The sequence below is a fragment of the Cynara cardunculus genome (assembly GCF_001531365.2).
Source record: "Cynara cardunculus var. scolymus isolate 2C chromosome LG 1, CcrdV1, whole genome shotgun sequence".
NCBI classification, from domain to species: Eukaryota; Viridiplantae; Streptophyta; class Magnoliopsida; order Asterales; family Asteraceae; genus Cynara; species Cynara cardunculus.
The window spans coordinates 46,151,539-46,170,036 of NC_037528.1; the positions used below are offsets into that span (position 1 = coordinate 46,151,539).

The following is an 18,498-nucleotide window of genomic DNA, read 5'->3' on the forward strand; positions in this document are numbered from 1 at the left end:
GAATTGAGAGGATTGACTTTCTCTCTCAATATTCATAAAGTGTTGATAGTGTTCTTGAATGATAAATCTATGAATCTGCCATTGAAGGAAGCTTAATATGAAGATTGATCAGTGATTGTGGACACACAGAAATTTTTTATCTCGCTGCATTACGCAAATATCATTCTAATAACTAAAAATCACAACAACAAAGTAGAAAAATTAAAAATTATAATTATAAAATTATATATATTAATTAATCAACAATATGTTTTTTTTTTCAATTACAGTAAAAGTCCATGGTTTATGCAAATTAATCAACAATAATTTTTCAAAATTATTATAAATAATCTTATTTATTAATTTTATAACTATATTTAATACATAATACTTGTTTTCAAAATACAAAAAAAAAACTGTTTGAAATGGTTTTTATACTTAAAAAATGGTTTATTCAGTAAGTTTTTAAGAGAAAAACTTTATATGGAAAATCAAGTTTTTTTCCCCAAACTTGTCCTCCTAATTAGAAAACACGTTCATTCCATCTACTAGAAAACACTGTCAAATAATTCTTAATTTATACAAACAGATTAATCTATAAGAACAACTTTATCAATACATGATGAAAAACCAAAAGAATCTCTCTTAACACCATTTGTTATTATGAGTTGAGGGTTAACCCAGAATAATATTTCAACCTTTAAGTTGGGGTGTAAATGATGCGAGTTGAGCACGAATATCACCATATTCGACTTGAACTCAAAACCAATTTTCAAGCTCGAACTGGACTTGAAAACTCACGAGTAGTAAAAATCAAAGCTCAACTCGAACTCAATAACTATTTCTCAAGCTCAAACTCGAACTCGAACTCGAACTCGAACTCGAATCAAGCTCAAAACAAGCTTGAACTACAACTCAAATCAAGCTTGAATTCGAACTCAAACTAGAATCAAGCTGGAAACAAGCTCACCCATTGAAATTTATGAAATTTTATGGTCTTTCTCTTATAAATTTTAAAATTTAAAGGTGTTCTTAGTTTTTATAAAACTAAAGGGATCAACTTCAAACTTAATCATAAAAAAGACAAAGTTAGAAATTTCATTTATCTCCCTTTCTTTTTATGACATATTTTCTCCCTTCTTTTACCATCTTTTTTCCAATATGCAACAATTTCACCAACCCTTGTTATAGTTTTTCTTTGTCTTTTTTAATTGTCATTTTAATAAAAAAAAATAATTGATTAATTTTTATAATTAAAAAATGCATAATTTTGTTTAAATATCTAAAAATATAAGACACTTTTATTATTTATATTTTACAAATTTTATCATAAAAACTGATTATATTTTAAAACTGATTATATTTTAAAACTAATTATATATAAATAATCGAGTATCTCACAAGCTTTTTGAGTCGAGTTTTGGGTATCTTAACTCGACTCTTAATATGTTGAGTCGAGTTCAAGCGGTCTTTCCTCCGCCCTTCAACACTCTGCTCCCAAAGAGATGCCTCATCAGGGGGAGGGTTGTCGGCACTAGACTGGGACTTACCCCTAAGCGATTGAAATCGCTCCTATGGTTCACCAAAACAAAAACGGGTGAGGTTATATATGTAAAAATTTCAGCAGTATAACGACAGTAAGTCAAACATAACCAATGCTTGTTTTTAACAATTAAAGCATTCTAATAATAACAATGATAGTCACATTCTCAACCTATCTACTTAGCCTAACGTCTGCCCAACAATGGTAGCCCAAACTAATAGCATCACTATGTTTACTAAAATATATTACCTTAAACCTACCAAACGTATCTATTAACCAAAGTAATGGTTTTAGAAAACTTACATGATACCTAGCAGCTTTSGGGTAACTGAACCGAGGAGGATCGGTAGGCGGGTCAGACGAATCTTGATCGAACTTCTGGTTCGTGCAGTGAGTGCGCTCAAACACCTCAGTAGCAGTCGGCTCACGACCCATTACTTTTGCCTACATTAGACAATTAGGTTAAGTTGTTAGTAAACATAAAGAACGAATTACATTTTCAAAAAAGATTATATACTTACCATCCTGTCTCGATGTTGTGCAATACTGATCGATCCCCCGGTGTGTCTGGATGACACCCCTTCAAACTGTGTGTTCCGATTAACCTTATTGATCATGGATTTCCTTTTCCAAGGCTCGGTATCCCAAACCTATTAAAAACATAACACTTATATAAGACGATACAAAACACATGGCGGTTCAAAAAACTCACAATAGAGATACATACCTGGTCAATCATTTGAAGCCAAAACCTCTTTGGGATCCATACAGGACAATGTAATCTAATCCGTGAGAAGTCCTTATCGTCCTATTGCTGAGCACCAGGATAGGCCTGTGCCACGGCCAAGTCACGTGCAACGCTCATCCAATCTGAGTATCTATTGTGCATGGCTTTGGTCTATAAATCATTAACCATGACATCCAGCTCTGTTTCCATTAGAACTTAGCCTACATACACAATAAATGTATAAATGTAAAAACAATAATCTTGTATATATATAATTACATTAAAATTGGTATACCAACCCGAAAGCGCTAGAACACCAAGTCGTGTGCTTCCTGAGGTTCTTCCTTGCCACGGACCAGTCAGTGAGTTTAAAAATTCCATCGGATAGAAACTGTTCTTATCGTCTTGTGCTTCATCAAAACTATCAAAAGAAGTTATCATACCTCACAGGAGGTAAGCAATTCGTTTTGATTGTTCTGGTTTGAACGGTACAGTGAGCACTCCAAATCACCATTTTCGAAATTGAGGATTGTCCGACAATCCACTTATCGGTGAGATAGAGACTTTTCGAAAGTTGCATTATAGAAAAAAAGAGGGTTGGGTTAATAACTATTCTCGCACTTCATATGTAAGTTACGTTTAACGAACTCTTTTGCATGTCTTCATCGTTTTATAAATCACTAAGATTTATATATATGAGTTTTATGTCCATAGGAGAACATGGTAGAGATTAAGCGGCAAACTAAATCAACAGAAAATCCTCCGGGTGATCTAGAGATTATGCAACAAGTCTTGGGTAAAAGACCTGCATATATTCAGGGATGGTCTAGGGTCTCAAGCACTAGGAGCGATTCTACGAGTTCGCGACATAGCACCGGTGCGTCAGGTCGATTGAGCCACACCGAGATGTCTAATCGACTTGCTTCAACAGAGTCCAAGATTGCTTCAACCAAATCCGAGCTCTTTCTTATGAAGGTTGAAGTCGGTGAGTTGCGACAAATGGTGAGGTCAATTGTATCCGGCCGGTCAGTTCTTATGGAAGGCACCAACGGATAGAACGGAAAGCCATTTTCGACATCCCCCAACAACGGTATGAAGGTTGTGTTTCGGCAAATTAGGATGTAAAATTCATTGAAGGTGAGCATATAACCTTCGTTCCTCACATCACCGTGACTATATTCTATTCCGAAACAATTCAAAGAGAAAACGCCTCCCACCAAGTTCATTTGGTTGTATATTTGAATTAAAGGGATATGATGAACAATTGCTACCATTTTTCTCCTGTAAAATATAATAAAATAAATGTTAAATAGCTTTAATTTTTTTTACCGTGCAATTAAAATGTGAATATTTTTAACTCACGTGTTAGAGAAATGAGTAGTCTTTGTTCCCAAACGAAGTCCACGAACTCTTGTCAAGCTCCATAGTGCATGTACTTCGTTTAACGATGAAAACTCATCAACATTATATGGGGTGTTCATTTCTACAAGTTTGTTACACTAATCAGAATCTATTTAAAATATATATATATATATATATATATTAAAAATATTAGGCAGTATATATATATATATATGAGTAAGACATGCACATTAACTTTAACCCAAAAAAGTCATCCTTAGGATGCCAATTAAACCTCAAGAATTGAATCAAAAGGGTTACAAGCACAAAGAAACACTGCATTTGTTATGCAGTAGAAGAAACACAGTTTGGAAAGATTGTATTAACAATATAGTTTGTTATTAGTAACCTTCCATGTTGTGCCCTTAGGGTGCGTTTGGTATGCAGACTACATGGGACAGGACGGGACAAAAAAAATAGTCCCATGTTTGGCATGCCATGGACAAAAACATGGGACAAGGGGGTACTATTTTTAATTATAATGGGACAAATCTTGATATTTCTTGTTCCACCAAAAAAGGTGGAACAACATAGGACTAAAGTTAAAACGACAATATTTTGGTTGATTTGTTGTTATTTTACAATCTTATATGATATAAAATAACATTGAACAACATTTAGGGGTAATATGATCATTTTAATAGTTTTGTCTTGTCCTGTCCTAATCGTACCAAACATAGGACAGACAATTAGTCCTGTCTTGTCACGTCCCGTCCTGTCCATTGACTCCAGTCTACGTACCAAACACTACCTTAAGAAACTCGTGTCATTGGTACAGAAGAAATTTCAGCTTTTCTGTTCGAAAGACGGGTAATTTTTTGTCTCTCGTTACTTAATGAGAGATCAAGATAGGTGTTTACTTCCATCTTGCAAAATAATTCAGTTATGTAAGATAGGAAGTTCATTGATTCTTGGACTACCAAAGTTTGTTCTAAAAGTGGTTCGGAACCGAATGCAATTACAGATCAAAAGGCCAGAGTTCTTCGTTGAATGGAAAATCGCGGAAAAGAGAGTTAAATCGTAACACCCCAATTTCAGTATTTTAGTATAATAAAGAAACAACTTACAGTTAGCACACACCTAGCAGCCATATAGCTCACAAGTAGCTTACAATTAGCAGACGTAACTTACAGGTGGCTTACAATGAACTTTTACCTCGTTGTAAATAGTGAGTCCCTGAACCTTTTTACCCATCAACGAAAGCAGAAAGGAAATTAAAGAGCTAAGTGATGGTAATTGAAGGTTAAGAAGTCGAGATACATACAAGTCCTGAACAGGGTGTGCAAGGTAAGTAAGCAAGTCGTGGTTAAGCTAACCAAGTGAGTATTATTATGCGAGTTACTGAGATACATGTGTGTTATATAAAATGTTTTATGCATTATGAAGAGTTTGGAAAGATGCTTTGGCATGTTTGTCTTGCATAAAAATGATGACATGTTTATATAGCAAGGTGTTTATGATGTATTGAAATGACAACATATGTTTTACATATAGCTATGAAAGTTTTTATGGATCTTAGAAACGACCAAGATAATTATTCCACGGGATGTCACAAGGAAGGATGGATAATGGACCTTGACAGACTGAACTCAACCCAGCTCGGACTCACCCAACTGACACAGTTGCTAGATTGAACCAAGGGTATCAAAGTTTCTACTTTGTCCAGCTTTGGTCATATCAAGGTCGAGAAACAAACTTTATAATCTAAGGGGCCGATTTCACCAAAAAATTGAGAGTCGGAGAGATCCATTGAGAGAACCAGAGAATCCATTTTATCTCTCGTGAATTGCCGGTAATTGAGACACCAGGAGATTCATTGAGAGCGGAATGTGGAGAGTAATGTGGGACAACACATGTTCTTTTGTGTGTCAGTATACACGTGTATGTGTGTGTGTGTGCGCGCACGTGTGAGTATAACCTGAACATTTAATGAACACAAAGCACTTATCTTAAGCCTCTTCTAAGAACTTTAATGTCCAAAGAAGCTGCAACTCTTCTAACTTAATGGCAAGACATGGTGTCTTAAAGAACTTCAGAACCTCAATTGGAGATGTGCTAAAAGGCCAACGTCATTAATGATCAAAAAATGAACAGATCTCGCAAAATAAGAGTGAGTTACTTAATTTGTGAGTTGTTTTCAATTTTAAAGGAGATGCAATTTATTTTTGTCCAAAACATGTCTCATCACAACAAATAGCTAACATACGTAAATAATTCGTGTAACTCGCAAATATGAATGAGGATTTCATGTTTTGCGAGCTAGAACTATTATATCTTCCAAACAAAACAAGCAACACGGATTATGCATCAAACGAACGCAAATATATTGTATTTAAAGCAAAAAACTGTAGCTTGCAAAGTAAGAAATTAGGGTTGTGCAAGCTACAAACTACACGCTTAAATAGATCTTACCAAACTCGCAAATTAAGAAAAATCCCTTTAATTTGGTCGTAACATGTGTAATCTATGCTTCATCGATACAGAACTAGTGAAAATCGATAGCTTACCACGTTTGCCATTATGATCAAGTCCAAAAATGATACGAGCCTATTCGTCTGAGAAAGACTCGCGTTTTAGAAAGAGAGAGCGCGGTCATTGTTTGAAAAAGGCTTATATAGCTAATGGGGACATCATCCTTATAGCTTGTAAAATAATATTTTTCACAAGTTGTACTAAAAAATATGTCATTTTGGCAAATTCTTTTAGAAATGGTGAAATCAAATGTATACCACTTCAATGTGGTGGTTATAACAATTATTCCTAATCTATATGTATAGATCCATATAAAAAGAACCCACTTTTTTTATTAACCTGAATATCCAACCCGCTATGCGAGCCAACTATTTTCAGGGCAATCACCTACTTTGCAGGTAGCTCGGAGTCACCGTATTTGAACCTCCGTGGCACAAAGGGATTTCTGTTCTTTCTTAGATTTGAACCAGGACCTCCAACCATATACATATAACCAAGTGTGAATCTACATATCCATATGCAACTATATGAAATCAACCCCCATATGCACAAATATATTAATTAAAAAACCCAATTTTAAAAACCCTAGAATATTTAACAAGTAAAAGTTCAGATACGAGAATAAAATGTTGTGTTTTAGTAATGACTCGTAATAAATCCCACAAATATCAGTCTAATTTGAGTAAAAAATAAAACAATAATATGGAGTTGCATGCAACATAAACCCTAACTGTGAATGTGAACTATAATTGAAAAATAGATGGAAGGAATTAGTTTTACCTGATTATAATTTGAAAAACAATTCCGAGTCCACCGATTCCAACAATCAGGGCAAGATCAGCGCCATGGGATCTTACGTTTTCGAGGTTTGTGAAAAGAAAACAGCTCTGTAGAAACTCCCCCATCTTCCATGGCATAAACTCGTATACTGTTAGGTTGATCCAAGCACCTCGAAAGTAAGTGAGATATGAACGATCGGGAAAGAAAAAAAAAGAGCCTCGCCGGCGGCGGGGAATCGGTTTGAGGAAAGAGATTCAAGAAATTTGGTGAAATTGTAGGGTGAAAAGCAAGATGAAGGAGACACGGTAAAAAAAAGATTGAATAAATAAAACTCAAAAAATTCTTTAATACATATGCTATATTATAAAGCATTTAATAAAATTTTAAAAAATTATTTTTTATACATGAAATATTGTTTAATTATGCATAAGTACAATTTATTAAACCTCCATTTTTGAATTTGTGTAACTAACTACAGATAAATATAATCATATCTATAATATCTTATAAACCATTTTAATGCACAAAATACTATATATTTATGCACAAAGTCTTAAAAACAACTCATAATTCATTAAGTACTACTACTTTATGCATTTAGTCTTAAAATCWYTTAATCTACAATTAAAATAACATATAGTACAAGTTACCAATGCACATTATTACCTTTTCTTTTCATGTTCCCAAGATACTTTTGACACATTTCACTTATGTCTTCACCTTCTCATACCTTTATGTATTTTCCTCATCCCCCAAGGTAAGATTCAAATTGATATTCACCATGAGTTATTAAAAGTTCTCATATTCATTTTCATTCAATTGCTCTAGATTTATCGGTCTCGTTCTCAATCTCTTGATTCTTTGTTCTTGATGTAAATCGAACACATTTGTGGAGTCGTTTAAATATGTTGGATTTTAAATTGTTGTCCAATTTTTGTCATCGATGGACTGTAACTGGAACCATAACTCTTTTTTATTCGAATTGTATTAATATGTAAAAACCAATTGTAACTTATATTATCGTTAAATATTCTCTAATAAAACCAATGAAACTTCACAATCGCTAAATTTTACGGCTCCCGCCGCATTGCGCGGGTACACAACTAGTACAGGATAAACATCACATTTTAAATCTAAAAAATCTAAAATATAATTAGGATAGTCGTTAAGTTGTAATATAATATTTAGTTATTATCTTTATAAAAATTTATATTATTAAATAAAAATAAATTGATTCATTATTAAACTAATAGAATACTTAATTATTATCTATATAAAAAGTTATATTATTAAACTAAAAATAAATTGGTTCATTATTAGACCTAAATTAAATTATGATAAAAAATTTGAATCAAAAAAATTACACAAAAAATGAGAATTTTAAATAATTAATTTGATACTAATATCGATATTTTTTTCAAAATTTTAATTACAATATCTTCAAAATCATATTTTACTAAAAAATAAAAACATTATCATTTTCTCAAAGTCATATAAAACCGTATTATATCAATAGACAAAGAATAAAAAAAAAACAATAAAATCAATATATATCTCACTGCATTGTGCAAATACTCTTCTAGTTATAATAAAAATTAATCTGTTTTTCTTTATCTCCATAAAATATTTATTTTGGATTTAGGGGTATTTGGAATTGTTTATTGCTTATGTTTTTCTATAAAAGCACTTATCAACATTATAAGTCAAAATGGTTTAACTTCTTCAAAAACTTCTTATTATCGGGCACCAATATGAATTATTTATCCAAACACTCAAAAGTGCTTAATACTGGTGTCACAGCGAAATAAATCAATAACTTGTTTTTTATAAGCAATCCCAAACACCCCCTTAGTCCTTATGGTATTTAATTTTTTTTTTTTTTTTTTGCCACCGTCTTTCTGACTATCGTTAAATGAAAGGGTTGTTTTAGTCTTTTTGTTTATTTTCTATATAAAAAAACAAGATATTACTTTATGATTTGATTTGTTTAAACTGAAAAATTAATTATATTAAATACGATTTTATTTTATTGTTTTAGTATTTTTACTTATTTGGGTATGAAAATCTGGTAGAAGTTTATTAGGATTTGTTCAATTTTAAGTAGCAAAGATGATAGTATGTATTAATATTTTTGTTTAAAATCTAAACAGTTGATTTTGAGTTTTTGAGTGAAAAACAGTATGAAAATTGGAAACTCTAATTTTAGGATGATAAAATAGGAGTTCATTCTTACTGGTTTTTAATGATTTTGGTTTTAAAATATCGATAATAAGCTTGTTTAATGTAGTGATAGAAAAAGAATAATAAAATTAAATCGTCTTTGACATAATTAATTTTTAATATAAGCAAATCAAATTATACAACTATTTCTTATTTTATTTGCTCTAAATAAAATAAGAGCAAATAAAATAAGATATAGTTTTGTGATTTGATTTTTGTGTTTTTAGTGTTAGGTTGGAGATGGTCTTAGAGCATCTCCAACAACTTCTGTAAAAAAAGTGAGTTTTTGTTTTCTAAAATGCTCCAACAACGTTGCTATCTTGTTACTAAAATAGAGAATCATGGAGAAAACTCTAAGTACAGAGAATTCTCTAAAATTTGATGTTAGAAAAGATATGATTATGTTATTCAATTCCACATATCGGATTGAGTTATTATTGTTTTTTTTTTTATAAAAAGTTCTTTTTAAAAAAAATACTAGTTGTGTATCCGTGTAATGAGGCGGGAGCCGTGAATTTTAACGATTTTGAAGTTTCACTGGTTTTATTAGAAAAGATTTAACAATGATATAAGTTACACTTGATCGTTACATATTAATACAATTCGAATAAATAAGAGTTATGGTTCCAATTACAATCTATCGATTGAAAAAATTGAATGAGAGTAAAATCCAACATATTTAAACGACTCCACAAATGTGTTCGATTTACACCAAGAGCAAAGAATAAAGAGATCGAGAGTGAGACCGAGAGTTCTAGAGCAATTGAATAAGAGATGAATGAGAGAACTTTTAATAACTCATGGTGAATATCAATTTGAATCTCATCTTAGGGGATGGGAAGAAGGCATATATGTATAAGAGGGTGAAGACATGAGTGAAATGTGTCAAAAGTATCTTAGGAACATGAAAAGAAAAAAGTAATAATGTGCATTGGTAACTTGTACTATATGTTATTTTAATTGTAGATTAAAAGATTTTAAGACTGAATGCATAAAATAATAGTACTTAATGCATTATGAGTTGTTTTTAAAAATTTGTACATAAATGTATAATACTTTGTACATTAAAAATTGTTTTTAAGACTATTGATAAATCTGATCTATAAGATAGCATGAATATATATATTGGCACGATAAATTAAAAGATATTATAATAATATATAATTTATATTAAAATCTTTAAAATAAAAAATCTAATTGATGAATGTAATATTTTTAAAAAATTTATGTTTAGATTCTTTATTTTAAAAAAATTATCTTAAGGTTTACCAAATATATGTATCTTGGCTATAATTTTACTTTTTTATTTTTGTGATTTTGCTTACACTTTGGGTTTAAAATATCAACCATTTTATTTTCATGGTATTTATAATTTATATTGTAGGGTTGGATTCATGTGAGACCAAAAGTTTTTTATAAGAACCGTAAGATCAATTTATGTTCATTGATCAACTTTATAAGCTAATGATCTAATGGTTTAAAGTTGCACAGTGAAAATTTTGTAATTATTGAGAAATCTCGTGATGTTTATGAATGTTCATATTGTCAGATTGTAGATCTAATCCAAAGGTTGAAAATTGATCTTAAGGGTCTCACAAAAAACCATTGGTCTCACATAATCCCAAGTCTTATATTGCAAGCTGCTTAAGTTACATGATTCATGTTTATAGTTTAATCAAAGAAAATATTTTCCCACAAAAAAATGTTATATTTTTTAAACATAATGTAAATACTTAGGAGGCGTTGGAGGTATTACGCAATAATCAACGGATATAAAAATAAAAGAAGTTGTTTGGCGTTCTATAATATAATGGGTTCATTCCTCTAGAAGCTCAATTTTATTCCTGGTTAAAGGGGAATGAAAATTCATTCCCATTTTCATTCCTTATTATTCCCATTTTCATTCTTCAGCATTAGCCAAACAGACCCTTATATTTTGTATCCATGATCCTAACTCATGTCCAAGGGGATCAGTTGGGCCATTTTTTGGCATGGACTTCATTAGTTCCGATAATTCGCGGTACATGGATTTACGGTATATTACTAGGTCGTTTATCAAACGCTTACTTTGATAAACGCTTACTAAAATATACTACGTTAACCAATGAATATGGTAAGGACCAAGAATCTTACCCGGTAAGAACGAAGGGATCACCTGTGTTTGTCGATAGGGATCATTTACGACTTAGAAATGGTTAAATAAATATTCTAACTCCAAGAACCATATTTACCATTCCTGAATTATAATTCCAATTCTCTATCCCTACCGCAGTTTAGAATGCCCCCATCTTCACCTGCAATACAAAGAATGTTTTGGTTGGTTTTTCATTAAGTCCTAAATAGATCAATATGTCCTAATAGATTAGGAAGATTTTTGTTTGGGAGGATTTTTCCGTAAATGAAATGAGCATGTCTTTTAATTGGGAAGGGCAGGTTCGGGAAAAAACTTGGCTTTTTGCATAAAACTCCCCCTAGAAACTTACTGAATAAACCACTTTCTATATCATTAAACCACTACCAAACAGTCATGTATAGTTGACTGAATAAGCTATGAGTCCTATTAAACTCATTAAGCTGCTAACAGACAAGCCCTAACATTAAGTATCATGATATAGTAATAAATTAATAATAACATGAAGAAAGAAAACATTCCATTTTCAAAACATAACAAACCCAAATAAAAGGAACCAAACTGACTTCTGAAATTGCGAATAAAACCGCCTACGTTTATACCGGTTTAAGAAATAAAACACGTTCCGAAAAGAACTGGTTACCAGAACCAGTTATATTGCATATAAATGTATATACATGTATGGGGTATATCGTCAAATTTACATACATATTCTTCGTTTTTCTTTTCCCAAATTTATCGACTGAAATACGGTGCATAGATACAAGAAAGTTGATAGTGAATTACCCTTTCAGGAAACAAAGAATATAGAGCGGGAAAGAACGAACATATCTGTCAGCCTTATTTGCTCGAAAGGATAGGAGACATGGTATCCCACCGTGTTTGTGCCCAACAAGTTGAAACTTCGAATTAAACCCATATATCACCTGCAATTTTACAAGACTTGTGAATTTCAGCACATATGTTGGGAATTTTTTTAATAACTATGTGTGTTTGAGCCAGCTTGAATGTACCTCGACTAATCCCATAAGGTCCTGAAGTTGACAATTGGAAAAGTCGGGAAAACCTTTATTGGCACTGAGGAGACTCGAATTGGTGATCAATGGTCAGCAAACTCAAAGTGTGACCAGTTGAGCTTACCCTCAAGGGTTAGAAATGGCCTTTAGCTGATCTGGGGGTCAACAAAGTTCTGATGGCATGCACACGTTTAAAAATAGAACGAGGTTATATATATGGCACCTGCTAAAAATACGACCATTTTTTTTTGTAACAGTGGGTGTCCGGGCCCACTTACGCGCACCTCGACTAAATCATATAGGGTGCTGAAGATAACAGCCAGGAAAATCCAGTGTCTCTGAGGAGACTCGAACAGGCTATTAGGGAATGACTCGTTTCAAAAAATAATCTGTTAGCCCGCATAGTCATTCGCATCCAGCATCAAGTCTTCGGATAAAAGAAATATCATGATATCTGCCCACCCACATTGCTGAGACTCAGATTAGCAGGGACTCGGAAAGGTGGACTTGACCTGTTACAGAAAGTCAGAGGTTAAAACTGAGGAGCAACGGAATTCTCAGACATTAAATAAGAAATGCTTCATTATTTGTGACATAACCAATCATGAACTAGTATGAAGATGTCCATTTTTAGGAGATTGATTGATCTATTGACGAAATCCATACACTTGTTGATGGCTTCAGTCGTAGGTAAACTAAACCAAGCCAAAAGTACCCCGTATATCCCACTTGAAATTAGGGTCTTTTCCTCTTGGACCATTTAATAAACCCGTCTATGATGATTAATTATTAAGAGCAGGTTTGTTATATTGCAGTTTACCAGTTATCGGCATCCTAAACGCACCAGGCACCCATGTTGATATGCAAAAATGGGGGTCAACTGAAATGTATATATATATATATATATANTCTTAGAGTTCTCAACTTAAATCTTGATATATACATACATATATACACACACACATATATATATAGAGAGAGAGAGGAAGTTTACTTTGCAAACCACGTTATTTGTACAAACCTCATTCAACCAATCATAATTTTTCATTTTGTTCATTTTTTTGTAATTATGAGAGGTTGATTAATCATTTTCAATGTGGAGGGTGTTAATCATAGATATTATCTTCTTCATTATTTTAATTTTAGAGAAATACATGAAACAGTTTCATTAAGTATATGAAACAATTTCATAATCATATATGAAACAACTTCATCAAAAAAAAGTATTATATGAAACAATTTCACAAGATTAAACAATTTCATGAAAAAATTTCATAAGATTAAACAATGAAATCGATGGATGGGGGTGGTTTGCACAAATTGGGTAGTTTGCATTTGATCGCTCCTCTACATACATACATACATACATATATATATATGGGAAAATTGTATGAAAAAGTAACATACTTTAACTTTATTCCTATTTTGGGTAACGTACTTTCAGAACTTCCAGTTTGGTACCTAAGATTAAAGTTTTAAACATTTAATTACCCGGGTAACCGGTTGAAGCATTAACCGGTTACCATGCTGATGTGGCGAGTGATGTTGTATCAATTCAGTATTATTTGCTGAAACATCAACCGGATACCATATCACTCACCACATAAACATGGTAACCAATTAATGCTTCAACCGATTACCCAGATACTTAAATGTTTAAAACTTTATATCTTAGGTACCAAATGGAAATTTTGAAAGTACGTCATCCAAAATAGGAATCAAGTTAAATTCGTTACTTTTTCATGCAATTTGCCCTATATATATATATATATGAAACTATCATTGAATGTAATGAAAGTATCTCCGAAGAGTAGAAGCATAGGAGTGATAGCCATTTAAGTATCCTTTACTAAAGAGAACAAAAAATAGAAACTCTATGGAACTATCATTGAATGTGGCAAACACATGCTTTGAGGGACCTAATGCAGACTTCATTCTAATTTAAGTCTACTTTCCCAAAGAGAATGATAGCAAAAGAAACTAAAAAAATCAGAGATGGTGATAAGAAAATCAAGCAAATTAGACAATTCAAAAAACCTCCTGAAAGAAGTTCCTACAGAGAACTCCCTGAACTTGAGAAATGACAGAAACCCTTCTAAAGTTTAGCAATATGACAAATGGGATACATCTTAACTTTCAAGAATCAAATAATGACACTTCACAACACGTCAAACGCCTTTTACTTCTAGATAAAAAGTAATATCCACGTAAAAGGAGGGCTCAAAGAAAGAAAATTTTACAAGATGGGAGGTCATGTGCAACTCTGGAAACATGTCGTCAGAAGGGAAGTGATTGTCAATCATAACATGTTGATAATGAGACATGCACTCAAACAATCAGTCTAACAAACTACCCATCAAATAAATGACATCAAAAGAATACATCAGAAACGCATCAAATCATTCTTACCATAAATGAATGACACCGGAAGCACAGCACAAGCTTGTCCATAGTAGTAGCACAAAATTGTTCACAGTGGCGTACATCAGTACTGTTTCCAGTTTTATTTTAATGGTGAATAGCGTTTGGTTATCAAAATCTTAGCTCTTATACATTAAATGTTTAAGCCTTCCATAAAAGTTATATCCAAAGAGAAAAGACTGAATATGTTTGCATGTTGCAAGCTTGACCATATACATATTCCTAAACAATAATTTATAAATCCTAATGCATCTGATCTATGAGTAGGTGTGCTTCAAAATAAATTAGAAACTCTGTGGGAGTACATATCATGGTCTAGTTCAAATCTAAAAAGCGAATGGTTTGAATACGACAGGTGTATCCTTCTGTGTGTATGAACCAGATGTGTGCCATCAAAACTGTTGGACAATGGTCGTGATTGCGCTGCAAAGTTGTGTTGCAAGGTGGAGATACTCATGTAGTTTATGTTTATTCGGGGTTAAAATGGTTCCAATTATCAGAAACTGCACCATGTAGGAGTGTAGTGGGAAAGTTTAAGTGCACTTATATATGGAGGGAAAAAGAAGCAGGCCACAAACTTGAGACAAGAAACCGGTTGTTTCCATGGAGACCCCTGTGGTTGTGAAAAAAGATAGACTTTGCAGCAAACTTGAGACAAGAAAAGCAAGTTAGGAGCGAGGAGCCACATACAAGCAGAAGCAGGTACAAGAAAGACGCAAGGTAAGAAAAACCAAACACCCCTAGTCCAACTTGGAGCTCTAGTAACTTATCTACCGGCTCACTACCCCTCCCCCCCCCCCTCCTACCTCCCCAGCTCCCATCTATTTAAGCTACCCCACCCCAATTTGCTACCCTAATCCTACGTCTCCTATAACTCCTATGAGGAGTCATGTCCTCCAAAAGGCCTAAAGTTGTTGTCATGTCCAACCTTAGTTGCCCATCCCATGTCCTCCTCGCCCTCTCGACAGTCATACCACCATTTGTCTCCTGCAAAAGTGACACAAACCACCGGAATCTTCCCTCTCAACTTATTTGTGATATGTGCAACTCCCAACCCCGCCCGAAAGACATCATGCAGTATCCTGTCAAACCTGCTCCGGCCACAGGTCGATCTAAGCATCCTCATTTCTACAACCGCAACCTTCCCTCTTTCACATGTTGGATATTCAATTACCTATATAAAGTACATCAATAGATATTTAATATGTAATGGTGTGTTGCATACCGCTACACCAGAATCCCAATTTTCGATGTTAATCATATGCTCCTGCACCAAAATCGCCATTGATTAGTTTTTGATGACCTAAGACATCCTAAAGTAGGAAATTTGTATATTAACTCCTTCCTGGCTATGCTTCCCACTAATGGCCAATTGAGAACAAGTGTTTCAACATTGCAGATGCATGAGGCCATTCGCCCTACACACAAGATTTGTAATTTGGAAGTATAACATATCAGCATAACAACTTATCAGCTCATTGTTTTTTCTATCAATGTATCAACTTGTTGCATTTTATAATATTATGGACTTCTAACCTCTAACTAGATTTAACCCGTGACAATCGCTTTCAAGCATCAAAGTTGTGTGAAATAACAGTTGTTATTAAACACAACACGACAGGGTACAACCAAATATATGCCAAAGATTAATGTATGCTTATGATGTGCACACCTGATAATGCCAAGCATTGAGCTCTTTTGCATGCATTGATGACCTCAAGGAACTGCTTGTCCAAATGCAACATCAAAAAGCCACATCAGTTAAACAGCCACATGGATATCTGCATTTTTATTATATGAAGTATCTCTCTTTGTGACGGGCTTGCCCGATGCAGCTTTCCTTATTTCAAAAGCTTCTTTCAGCATCCCAGCCTTTAGAAGACGTGATACCAATGAATTTACAGTAATCGAATCAGGGGCACAGCCAACTACTATCATCTTCTGGAAAAGGCTTATTGCTTCAATCATTCGCCCTTTCATACAATGCCCAATAATCAAAATGGTAAATGTTAACTTATCAGGGTAGCACCTTTTCTCCTCCATTTCCTTAACAATCACATTAGCCTCATCCACGTTGCCTGCTTTGCAGAAACCATCAATTACAGGGTTGTAAACAAATGCTTTAGGAATAATATCGCTCCTCTTCTTCAATTGTCTTAAGAGATCACGTGCCTCATTTAATCTATTTTCTTTACACAAAGTATTGATGAGAATGGAAAAGGTGTATATGTTGGGATATAAATTTMTTCTATTCATCTCATCCCAGATCTTTAAACCTTGGTGCACTTCTCCTAGGCGACAATGGCCATCAATGATAGATGTGAAGGTGATGACATCAGGGGTACAACCATGATCAACCATCTTCTCGTACATATTTAGTACAGAAACCATATTGCCAATCTTRCCAAAACCATCAATTATGACATTAAAGGTAAAAGTGCTAGGTYTGATTCCATGACTTATCATATCACTAAATAGGACCATAGCCTCTTCCATCTTACCTAGTTTGCAATACCCGGATATAACTGAAGTAAAAGTCACAACATTCGGTGAACAYCCRTCTACCATTGAAGTTTCTCTCAACAAGTCATGTGCTTTATTAACATTGCCAGCACGACAAAATCCATTCAAAAGAGTATTATAGGTAACCACATCAGGCAAACAACCAAACTTCCTCATGTGATTGAAAAACCCAAATGCCTTGTCAACCTCCCTAGCCCTGCACAGACCAGAGATGACTATATTAAAAGTATAAGCATTATGAGAATAGCATTGCGATCTTAAAATAATGTTTTCAAAAAAAGCAACCGCCTCATCCACCCGATTACTCTTCACCAATGAACTCAAAATTTTGTTAACCACAATACAACTGAGCACCCCATCCTTTTCGACACTAGATCGAGAACTATCAACAATCAACTCTTTGGCAACCTCAAACTTACCAGCATTCACAAATGACTTTATYACAAAGCCYAAAAGCGAAYTATCTGGCGATACCCCATYAATCCTCATCAAATCAATTAGCAGTTTGGCYAAATCATGAWCACCMACTTGACTAAATGACCTTAAAAGAAAACTATATGTTTCAATCAAATGAACAAGATTCAACGTATTCTTGGTATACTCTAGAAAACTAAAAGCCAATTTCGGGTTATTCCAATTACTATTCATATGCTCAATAACACTAAAAGCAGTCAAAGAATTTAAATTCTTGCGAAGATAATCCAAAATGCGAACTTCTTCCATTGACGATTTACGTCGAACGTATAAGGTGCATACAACCTTAACAAACCAAACAGAGGTGGCTCCTCCCAATTGCCCTTGAGATTTTGAGATCGATGAAATTCTGGAAGCCCATTGCAACCTATAGAATCTAAACAAACAGAATGGGAAAATATGTGTTCTTGGGGAATGATTCGACCACCTCAATGGCATTGTTCCTAATCTGCCAATGGGGCAACCGAAGAAATCGCAAAGACTCTCACGTACATTTAATCTACAATCAACAAATAGATCACCTGACCATTGAGTATGCCATCCCTTCCGCATCTAAAACCATAACAAACGGTGAGTGAGTTTTGTATATGCGGCAATGAAGAAATCCGACCCATCGAACCAATCATCACCGACGTCAAACCCTCATCAGAACTTTTAAGACCAAACACAAACCATTATAGCAGCCGTGAAAGACGGAATACATCGGCTGTGTGAATCTGCTGGTCGGCCGAGCTCAGGTGAACCTTGGTGAGGCTAGGTTCGGGAAGAGAAGACCGAGATTGGGCTAGCACAGCCCAAATGCGTACTTCTA

General features: G+C 33.7%; 2 protein-coding genes across 3 annotated transcripts; both read right to left on the minus strand.

The window, feature by feature from the left end:
• Positions 1 to 1,648: 1,648 nt before the first annotated feature.
• LOC112524488 lies at positions 1,649 to 3,554 on the minus strand. Of its 2 annotated transcripts, XR_003070405.1 has the most exons (4): positions 2,549 to 3,554; positions 2,250 to 2,470; positions 2,044 to 2,172; positions 1,649 to 1,966 (listed from the first exon to the last, which is right to left on the minus strand). XR_003070405.1 is itself a non-coding variant. In XM_025134328.1 (3 exons), exons 1-3 carry the CDS (start codon positions 2,259 to 2,261, stop codon positions 1,694 to 1,696), a joined length of 414 nt encoding a protein of 137 aa, XP_024990096.1. In that variant the 5' UTR covers positions 2,262 to 2,494; the 3' UTR covers positions 1,649 to 1,693. The 2 variants fall into 2 exon arrangements, 1 of the variants encoding a protein (XP_024990096.1); XM_025134328.1 differs by lacking the exon at positions 2,549 to 3,554 and having other exon boundaries at positions 2,250 to 2,494.
• Positions 3,555 to 11,846: 8,292 nt separating this feature from the next.
• On the minus strand, positions 11,847 to 18,392 carry LOC112526511 (pentatricopeptide repeat-containing protein At2g06000-like). The gene is made up of 3 exons (XM_025136823.1): positions 16,363 to 18,392; positions 12,267 to 12,781; positions 11,847 to 12,179 (listed from the first exon to the last, which is right to left on the minus strand). The coding sequence occupies exon 1, from the start codon at positions 18,237 to 18,239 to the stop codon at positions 16,452 to 16,454; it is 1,788 nt and encodes a 595-aa protein (XP_024992591.1). The 5' UTR covers positions 18,240 to 18,392; the 3' UTR covers positions 11,847 to 12,179; positions 12,267 to 12,781; positions 16,363 to 16,451.
• Between the last annotated feature and the right edge of the window lie 106 nt (positions 18,393 to 18,498).